At 50.5% G+C, this 10,180-nt stretch overlaps 1 protein-coding gene and 1 long non-coding RNA gene across 3 annotated transcripts in view; one reads left to right on the top strand and one right to left on the bottom strand.

The window, feature by feature from the left end:
• The window catches only part of Ppp2r5d (protein phosphatase 2, regulatory subunit B', delta), a 22,036-nt gene extending 16,632 nt beyond the window's left edge, over nucleotides 1–5,404 (bottom strand). Inside the window, exons 1-2 of one of the 2 annotated variants that reach the window (NM_001357684.1) lie at nucleotides 5,211–5,404; nucleotides 447–527 (exon numbers count right to left, since the gene is read on the bottom strand). In NM_001357684.1, coding sequence (NP_001344613.1) covers nucleotides 447–527; nucleotides 5,211–5,237 — 108 coding nt within the window. In that variant the 5' untranslated portion in view covers nucleotides 5,238–5,404. The remainder of the gene's footprint in view (nucleotides 1–446; nucleotides 528–5,210) is intronic. The other variant, NM_009358.3, reaches the window with a different exon arrangement.
• A 598-nt stretch (nucleotides 5,405–6,002) lies between these two features.
• Nucleotides 6,003–9,732, top strand: Gm52314. The gene is made up of 2 exons (XR_003952400.1): nucleotides 6,003–6,086; nucleotides 6,920–9,732. It is a non-coding gene; the product is annotated as a predicted gene, 52314 (long non-coding RNA).
• The last annotated feature ends 448 nt before the right edge of the window (nucleotides 9,733–10,180 follow it).

Consider the following 10,180-nt stretch of genomic DNA (forward strand, 5'->3'; position numbering starts at 1 on the left):
TGCTGTATATATAACACAGGCTGACTCAAACTCGTGATTCTCAGCTTCTCAAATGATGAGTTCATAGGCATGCATAAGCAGGACCCCACATTGAGAAAAAGACTATGCATTCACGTGCACACGTGCATGTATCACACAGACACGCACACACTGGAATTAAGCCCAAGGCCTTATGTATACTATGGCCTCCATTATTGGCCATACCCCTAGCCACTGAAAAAGGAGTCATCAAAATTGAAAGTGGAGAATCTAAGAAATTTGAAAGACTCAGAATACATATTTGTTCTACACCAGCCAAACCGTGCTCAAGAGCAGTTGAGATCTGCTGTCCCTTCTAGGCTGTAGGAACCTCCCTCCCTTCTGCCCGTGTGACTGTCCCCTCAGACCCTTAGGGAGCTGCAGCCTAGCATCAGTGCAGACAACAGGGCCATGTGGACCATCCTTACCTCATCGGTGTTCTCCCCTCCACCATCCTTGCTTGAGCTGCTGGGCTTGGCTGTGCCTTTGGCAAGCTTGGAGGGTTCCTGCTGGGGAAAGATGGAGTTAGGGTTAGTAGAGGCCAAGAGAAAGGACAGGCCTAGCCTGAACCTCTTAAATCTTGTTGTTGTTTTTGTTGTTGTTGGGTTTTTCTTGTTTGTTTGTTTTTTTTTTCTGTTTGTTTTTTTGAACTGAGGATCACACTAAGGACCTTGCTATGCCAGACAAGCACTCTACCACTGAGCTGTAGCCCCAGCCCTTCCTAGGTCTTTGTTTTAACTATGTACCATCCAACTGAATCAGCTAAAACCTACTGGATCGACTGGGCATGGTGGCACATGCCTTTCTTTTTTTGTTTTGTTTTGTTTGTTTGTTTTTCGAGACAGGGTTTCTCTGTATAGCCCTGGCTGTCCTGGAACTCCCTTTGTAGACCAGGCTGGCCTCGAATTCAGAAATCCGCCTGCCTCTGCCTCCCAAGTACAGGGATGAAAGGCATGCGCCAACCACGCCCAGCCCTTGGTCTACAGAGCAAGTTACTGAACAACCAGGGCTATACAGAGAAACCCTGTCTCAAAACAACAAAAATAAGTAAAAACTCTACTGATCAATGCTGGGACACACAAGGAGATTCAGGACCTCTGGGGAGCTTAGGTTCACAATTAGGCATGACAATATTCTTTCATCTGTCTCCTCATTGGATCTTTGGGATTGGTGAGAGGTGCCCAAGGCTTCCCCGCTAGAGCAGAGCAGAAACCACCTCTGTCCCCTCAGGGTCATCCAAGACTTGGGGGCATTTATTTAGGCGACATAAACAGCACCCAGCCAAGAGGGTGCTGTTGCATGTAACAGGATGCTAACGGTCCAGAATCGTCCCACCCAAAAAACCGTTCAGATGCTCAGGCAACAAGCTCGGGACAGAGATGGAGGTGAAGTCCTGAATTTTTAACAAACTGTGAGCACCGATCGAAAGGTTCCCTTGGGAACCTGGCAACTGGCTCAGAGCCCTGGCTTGTCCAGCATCTCTTCCCATGCTCTGGGCCAAAACAAAAGCAACCACACAGAGACAGGATGGGGAGAATTCGGAAGAGACTTAAGGATGTAGCTCTGACTGCAAGTACAATACAATCAATGCTGTGGCACAGGCTGCAGGTCGTGGGACCAGCCAGGCAGGTGACAGACCTGTGTGGAGTGCATGGCTTGAGGGTACCAAGCTCGAGTTTGGTTTAGTTGTGAGCACGTGCCGAGGAAGGGGCAATAAGAAATTCTAGTTTCTTAAAGGGAAAGGCAGCCCATTCTAGCAGTGTAAAAGCTCAGCCAGAGATGCAACAGCTGCAGAAACCAGGATGTTAACAATAGAAGGGAAGAGCAGGGGAAGGGGGGTGGGGGGGGATCGAGATGAACAGCAGAGGAAGGGCTGCGTGTGCGGCAGAGACACAACTCAGAGGCATGAGAGAAACGGGCTAGCGTCCACAGGACAGACTGAGGCCAGCGAGGATGGATTTTTCTCACGGTGCGGTTGCGTGGAAACAGACTGCCCCGTGAGGCTGAGCTCCCAGTCCTGAGCATCTGAGCAGCGGCTGGATGGCCTCCCCTAATGCATGATGCAAAGGGATTCAAGCCTGAGATGAGAGCTGGATTGGAGGACCTTAGAAATCACTTCCAGCTCCGAGAGTCTGCAATTCAAGCAGCCAAGCCCCTTCAGGAAGAAGTGTTAAATCAAATGGTTTGACTATGGGGGCAAGCTGATCTCAGAGAGAAGAGTTCTGTGTGGGCTGGAGCAGGGGGGAAGGCTTTCTGGGGGTGGAGAGGGAAAACCATTCCCGGATGGGGAGCAGCTCGAAGCTCTGCCTAAGGAGGAAGGGGCTCCTCTGGGCTGAGCACTCTCCCACTGCCTACTGATCAGGCTGGCCATACTGACTCCTGTCAGTTGCTCTCAGCAAGTGGTGGAGAGGGGGGGTGGGGGGGAAATGCAACCAGGACAGGGCCCAGCAGTAAAGTGACACAGGCACACAACAGTGACAGCACACAACAGACACAGGCCCTCCAACAAAGCTGACCCACCGCCACTCAGGCTGGTCTCTGCTGGATCGTGAGCCGCCTAAGCTTCCGGTACCCTCCACCCACCTGATACTCATCTCTCAGGGAGTGTGCCTGAGAGGTTCAGCTGCCTTGGTGTGTGGGTGTGAGTGGGTGTAGGGGAACAGGGCCCACGAGCCTCACTCCCTGTCTTCTAAAGAACAGGTGAAACACAGGCACTGTGGCCCGGCCCAGCTGTCGCATGACGGGAGGCACTGGACTCTCGGGCCAGCACTGTGTTTTAACCTCAGCGCTTACTACTTATGTGCGAGTGGGGAGGTGAGGAGCCTCTCTCGGCCTCTTCTTCCTCACCTATTAAACAAAAACCATGATAGGACCCACTTCCCTTAGCCCAGTGTCTGGTACAGAAAATCCAAATGCCTAATACCGCTACGATGAACAGGAAAGTGGGAGGGGTACCTAATGCAGGAAACCTTTTTTTTAAAAAGACCTAAATCCAATCTTAAAAGGGAAGGATGCTCATCTCACAAAAAAAGACTGACTCAGCACCAGCCTACGAAGCACCTACTATGTGCTATGTGTAAGGGACATGCAAACCTGCACACAGTTTCATTAATACCTCAAGGAGGATAAAACGTGTCCACAGTTCATTCCCACCCAAGGCTGAACACATAAAGTCTGTAAGTGAGCCCAAGTGAAGGCCCAGGAAAGACTTCCCCAGGGAAGCAGGGAAGGATAGCGAGGAGAGAGGGGACAGGTGACAGATGAGCAATAAAGGGGCCTCCACCCACCTGTCTCTGTGCCTCCACCCTGGTACACCTCAGTCACACTGTCATCTCTCTCCCCCTCAGAACCTGAAGGAGGCCAAACGCAGCCCAAAATCCAGTGCAGGAGATTAGCTCTCATAAAGGCCTCCCTGGCTGCCTCCACGCATCCCGGTCCTTCCTGTGCCCTTTCTCAAGCAAAGCACTCACAGCCTGACGAAGTCTAAGAACGTCCCCTCTAATTCCCAATCAGCCGCCAGACAGATGGGACAGGATCTGGTCCACAGACTAGAAACGACAGGCGCTTAAGGAGATCACCCCTTCCTCTGAACTCCACAGCCCCAGTCCCGGGCTTAGCTATCTTGAGTGCACAGTTTCTATTGCTGGATGGCGCCCATTGGCAAGCCCACTCCCCAAGGATAAGACCCAGGTAGGGCACACAACTTTGCCTGGCTCACCACCCCCTGTCCTGTGCTCTATCTAACTCTCAGACCGAGACAGTGACAGCCCAGAAGCAGAGCCTCCTGGCAAACACACAACAGCCCCGGGATAAAGAGTTTGACTGATATGGTTAGAGATGGTAGCCCAGCATCCATCAGGGGAAAAATGAATGCAATCCACCTCTGGGGTCATCAGGAGAGTGGACCACGAGACCAGGCCAGAGCCAGCCCAACACAAGGGGCCAGCCCAAAAGCTGGGGAGTCTGAAGACCAGTTCCAGCCTCCCCAGCTGAGTCTGCTTCTCAGAAGAACCACAGATCAAGCAAGAGCAGCAAACAAAGGGAAAGGCAGGGACAGGTCAGGGTGGTTTGGAGGCAAAAGATGGCAAAAGACGGTAACATCAAGAAATGGCCTGTGGGGTTGGGAGTGTAGCCCAATGGTACTGCACATGCTTAGCATGTGCAAGACCCTGGGTCTGATCTCTGCCACTGCAAATAATAAAGAAACCGAGTGTACTGGACGGCAGAATGAGAAGAAAACTAAACAGAACAGGCCAGAAGAAAGGGAGAAATCCTGTCCTGGTGCAAAAAAAGGAAATGCAAAGGTTATCCTAAGGAATACAGGGAGGAGCCTCTAACAGATTAGAAACCGAGTCCCGTCTAGGGTGAACATGGAAGCCAGCTGATGCCAGTTAGGCACTTGCACAGAAGAGCCCTCCAAGTTGGGAGACCTGATATTGCAGCTGGGCCTCCAGCAGGATGTGTGACCTTGGACAAGTCCCTTCCCCTGACCCGGCCTCAGTCTCCTCATCTGTACCACTAGCATGCTAGTCTGCATGTGCTCCAAAGCTCCCTTCCAGCACAGACGTTCTGGGGTTCCATCAACAGAAGAAGGGCTCGGTCCTGGCTTACAAGTTTGTGTGTAAAGGAAGACTCGAGGGAGGGGCCTAGGCCAGATTTGGGCGGAGGAGAGAGAAAGCAGAGCGGTTCTAGGTCAGGGGCTTGTCGTGGGGGGGCGGGGGGGGGGAAGGAGGGACTGTACAGAACTGTGGAGAGGCCGTCTTTTAAGCTGGTGAGGAGAAGAGGGAAGGGGCTGCTCAGGGCGGGGGTGGGGGAAGTACTGGAGGGAAATGCGGTCTTAAATGAGCACTGTCCCAAACCGTGGGGGATCGGGGACAGATAAAGGCGGGGAGAAAAAGCAAGGGAGTGAGCCGGGAGTGGAGCAGATCTGGAGGGGGCCGGGGATAGGAGCAAAGAGGAAGGGAAGAGGGATAGGTGGGGGGAAATCTGTCCGGGCAAAGACGGAGAGCTGTCCCAGCTGCTGCACGGACTGGGGGTGCTGGCAGTCGCGCGGCCCTGGGGCTGGCCGCGGGAGTGCTGCGGGGGGCCGGACCAGAGGGTCAGTCTGAGGCTGTCCCGGGCCTGCCTCGGGCCCCTCCCAGAGCTGCGCGCAGGCCCGGCGGCGGAGGCGCAAGGGGAAAGGCCACGCTCACCTTATCCTTCTTCAGTTTATAGGACATCTCGGCCGGTCCACACCCGGCCCGGCTCCTGCGGCCCCGCTCCGGCTCTGCTCGGCCACACTCGGCCCGCTCGGCGTCTCTTCGCCACCGCCTGCGCGCTGCGCCCGGGCCGAGCCGTGGCTGCGCTTCCAATTGGCCCGAACTCTTACAAACCTGCCTGAGAACCAGGAGCCGCCTCCTCGGATTGGTCATTGGAGCCAAGCAGCTTCCCTTTTTTCTCATTGGAAAGAAAGAGTACAAACCGCCAGGGTTCGGCTCCCAGAATTGGCTGGAGTGGAAGGTCCCGCCCTGAAAAGGGTCGGGCTTCGTGGAGGAGGCGGAGCCATGGGGAAACCCGAGCTTGGCTAGCAGATCTGTTCTCCGGCGTCGCCTTGTGCGTCGTCCTCTGCTATTCTTCAGTCCTTTGAGCTCTGCTCCTTCCCTCCAGAAGTGGCTCTCATGTTCTCCCCTGCTCTTCTACCTGCCCTGCTTCGTACGGACTGGAGGAAAAAGGCCCTAACACGAAAAGGGCACCTTTCTTCACAGGAATTTAAAGTAGCTCAAATTGCACACGTGAAATGATAGAGAAGACTCCCAAGGGTACTCCCGGGCATTCATCAAGTCTGTCCTAGATCACAGTTGCAGAGGAGCAGAGGGGAAAGCCTATCAGCGGTGGAACCGGGCTGAAATAAAATAAGAAACCCTGGTTTGCTGCAGCTTCAAGACGTGGGTCCCTGTAGCTGCTGGAAGGGTGCTGGAATCGGTAAAACAGCTGCGTTTGGAGCCACTGAGAATGAAGTGAAAAAGCAGCCTCATCGTTCCCTACCTGAGCCCTGAGCCGCCGCCGCACCCAAGCTAGTGTTCAAGTGGGTAAGACTGGGTTCTTGCCCTCAGGTAGTTCCCACTCTAATGAGGTTCACAGACTCGTATTAAGAGACGATTAAAATACAATCACATAAATTACACAAACCTCAGAATGACATGGAGGAATATATTTTAGTTATCCTAGTAGCCAATAGATTACATTAAAGAACTGGAGGAGGTCCATCAAAAATAAATCTGCGAGCTGGGTGTGATGGGTTTGCCCCTGTAACCCCACCTCTTGGAAGATAGAGGCAGGATGATCAGGCGTTACAGACCAGCCTTAACTATAGCCAGTTGCAGACCAGTTTGGACTACAATAAGAACCTCTTAAAAGAAAGAAAAAAAAAAGACAAAAAAAAAAAAAAAAAAAAACCTACCCGCCACCACAAACAACAACAACAAAGAAACAACTCTCAGAACTAAAAAGTTACAAATAAGCCTGTGGCCGTTTGTTCCCCAGGAAAGAGGTCTTGGATTCCCCCAGGAGCATGATAACCAAACAATAGTCAATCATCCTTACACAAAGAGCAGTAGCCCCAATATTGGGAAAGATGGGGGCTGGGAAGATGGTGCTCTTCCAAAAGACCTGAATTCAGTTCCCAGCACCCACATTAGCTGCTTCACAATTGCCTGTAACTCCAGCCCCAAGGGACCTGATAGACACATGCATACATACATACATACATACATACATACACACACACAATTTTAAAACTTCAAGAACAGAATGGAAAAAAAGACAAGGCTCAGTGGTTAAGAGTACTTGCTGCTCTTCCAGAGGACCTAAACTAGGCTCCCAGCCCCCACAACAGCTGGCTCACAACCACCTGTAACCCCAGCTCCAGGAACCTGACGCCCTGCCCTCCTCTGGCCTCCCTGGGCACCTGCATAGGTGGCATACACACGCACAGACACACACATGCACGTGAATGACTTTAAAAACCGGAATGAAGAAAAGCGGATGAGCTCCGGAGACGTGTACAGTCAACGGGATTCGGTGAGTCACTGGATTCGGGGAGACAGTATCAGGGAAAGGATGCATTGAGGGTGACTCCTAAGTGATGAAAGATGGTTAGAGGGAACTGGTGTCACAATGGCCAGAGGCAGGTAGAGTCTGCTAAACACTGAATAGAACACTTTGATTTTGCAACTAGGAGGTGTCGGGTGATCTCTGCCAGGGAAGCTTAAGCCAAGTAGGAGCTTGGAGTGCCTTCAAGAGTGAGCACAGGGTAAGGCCAGCACGGAGAGGAGCCTGGCTCTCATACAGAATTGCATTTTGCTCGGTGACTAACACTGAGTTGAGGGGAGCACACAGTGAGGCTGCATTTCTACTATTGTTTGCATGGGGAAGAAAGGTGTTTGTTCGCTGGTGGATATTCCTATCTGTACAAGTGTAACTGAGGCAGTTGTCCTCTGATGGAGCTGATCAACAGATGTCCTTGCCCATACCCAAAACCTCAAGATGCACTGTAGTCCTGGGGCATAAACTTGCCACTGACTGTGTAGCCTCTTTAGACCTGCAGACCTTGGTTCCTCTAGGAAGCAGGGGACAGAGACACATAAAGTTCGGCTGCAAGTGGGATTTTTTTTTCTTCTCTGTGGGAATCCAAGTCCCCAGGGCCTTCTTTTTTGTTGTTCTTGCCACAGGGTCTTGCTATGTACCTCAGGCTGTCACTGAACCTGAAATCACCTCTCCTCAACCTCTAAAGTGCTAGGATTACAGTACCACAGTGGGCAGTCTGGTTTGCATGCAGTTTTACAATGTAAAAGGAGGGACTGGGATTGGAGCTCAGTGCTTGCCAGGCATGTGTGAGGCCCTAGGTTAAACCCCCAGTAAATGTGTGTCTGAATGCACCAATGTAGCCAGGCATGATGGTGCACATCTCTGATTCTCAAACTCAAGAGGCTGAGGTGGGATTGCCATGAGTTCAAAGCCATCCAAGGGTATACGGAAAAACCCTGTCTCAAAAAAACAAACAAACAAACAAACAAAAACAAACAAACAAACAAAAAAAAAACAAATCAAAGCCAGGTGTGGTGGCACACGCCTTTAACCCCAGCACTCGGGAGGCAGAGACAGGTGGATTTCTGAGTTCGAGGTCAGCCTGGTCTACAAAGTGAGTTCCAGGACAGCCAGGGCTATACAGAGAAACCCTGTCTCGAAAAAAACCAACAAAACAAAACAAAAAAACCCACCACCAACAACAAAACAAAAACAAAAACAGAACAAATCAAACCCAGTACTTGAAGAGTTGGAAGCAGAAGGATCAGGCTCCACAGTGAGTTCAAGAGCAACCCTCAAGAAACCGAGAAGAAAGTGCAGTCTGTGAAAATACCATGGCCATCCTCAGCAGCAGCACTTGCTGCAGGAGCACAAGAGCCTGAGCTGCATCCTCGAAGCTACCTCCAGCATCCTCGAGAAGGACCTGGGCGTGGCCAAGCGTCCACAATCCCTGCACTGACAAGGACAGGCACAAAAGAACTCCTCTGCTTTGCTGGTCAGCCAGTCTAGCCAAATGAGTTAACTCTAGGTTATAGTTGACATGTTAGAATAGCGGCTCGTGTCTGAACACAGCACACTAGGCCAAAAGAGTTCCAAGTGTAAAAGGATTATTGGGGGCTGGAGAAATGACTAAGTAGTTAAGAGCACTGACTACTCCTCCAAAGGTCCTGAGTTCAAATCCCAGCAACCACATAGTGGTTCACAACCATCTGTAATGAGATCTGGCGCTCTCTTCTGGAGTGTTTGAAGACAGCTACAGTGTATTTACATATAATAAATAAATAAATCTTTTTTAAAAAAAGGTTTATTGGGAGAGAGGGGCAAGGAGGGGAGGAAGAGAGGGAGGGAGGGGCATTCTGCTTATATATATGGATAATGACATAACATAGGTAAAGGTGGGAGGTGAGCCAAATGGATTCTGGGAATATGGTGGCCGTTGTCTTAGCAACAGGTCTGTAGGTCCCCTATGTGATGTCACAGGTTTTCCCGAGGTCCTGATGCCAACAATAGTGAGAAGCCTTACCTCAAAAAGATAATGTGGAGAGCAATTTCAAAGGAACCCTTTGGGGTTTTGGTTTGTTTTTTTGAGACAAGAGTTTCTCTGTGTAACAAGCCCTGGCTGTAGTGGACTCAATTTGTAGATCAGATTGGCTTTGAACTCGCAGAGATCTGCTGCCTTTTGAGTACTGGGATAAAAGGCTTGTGCCACCATGCCTGGAGAAACCTGTATTTTCTAATGGTTTCCTCTCAGGTTAAAACATTCCATCTTGCAGGAAGTTCATTAAGCAGAAAGGAAAGCACTCACAATAGCTTCAGGAAGTCCCTGAAACTGACTAGATTCACTAGGCCCCTTCCTATCAGAGTAAGCAGTAAGAGCTGAGAAGTGGAGCCAAGCTGCCAAGAAGACTCCCAGACCAGAGCAGATGCCTAGTAGAGGGTTATAGACCAGAGGAGGCACCTGGAAAGGACACTGTTCAACTGTTGAGCTGCCTGCAGATGTGCAGTGTGCTCCAGGTTCCAAGCTTTGTGAGCTGTCACCCACACTGGGGTGGGCTTTGCTAATGCAGCTTTGAGTCATTTCTGCTCCTGTGAGTGACCCCTCACCCACATTTCTATAATTAACTCCAATAAAGTGCATTGGTTCATCAAGTTGGACTTAGTTGGTCTTTATGTTTTTTTGGTTTTGTTTTTTGTTTTTTGTTTTTTTTTTTGGTTTGGTTGATTATTTTTTGGTTTTTTGAGACTGGGTTTCTCTGTGTAGCCCTGGCTGTCCTGGAACTCATTCTGTAGACCAGGCTGGTATTTATGTTTTGGTCTGCCCTGGGATCCCTATCTGGGGTGGGAAAACTTGTGTTGAATCTCCCCAGGAAAAGTTTTATCACGTATGTGCAATTACACAAATACACACGAACACACGCATGTACAAAAAGACGAAATACAACAAAAAGATTGGACAATTCCATTGAGACAAGTTCTCATGTATCCTAGGCTGGCTCCAAATTTACCACGTAGCTGTTGCCTCTACCTACCTTGTTGCTAGGAAGACAGGAGTCTATCAAACCAACCACACTTGGCTTTATAAAGTGCTTGAGATCAA

Source organism: Mus musculus, chromosome 17 (assembly GCF_000001635.26).
Source record: "Mus musculus strain C57BL/6J chromosome 17, GRCm38.p6 C57BL/6J".
Classification (NCBI taxonomy): Eukaryota; Metazoa; Chordata; class Mammalia; order Rodentia; family Muridae; genus Mus; species Mus musculus.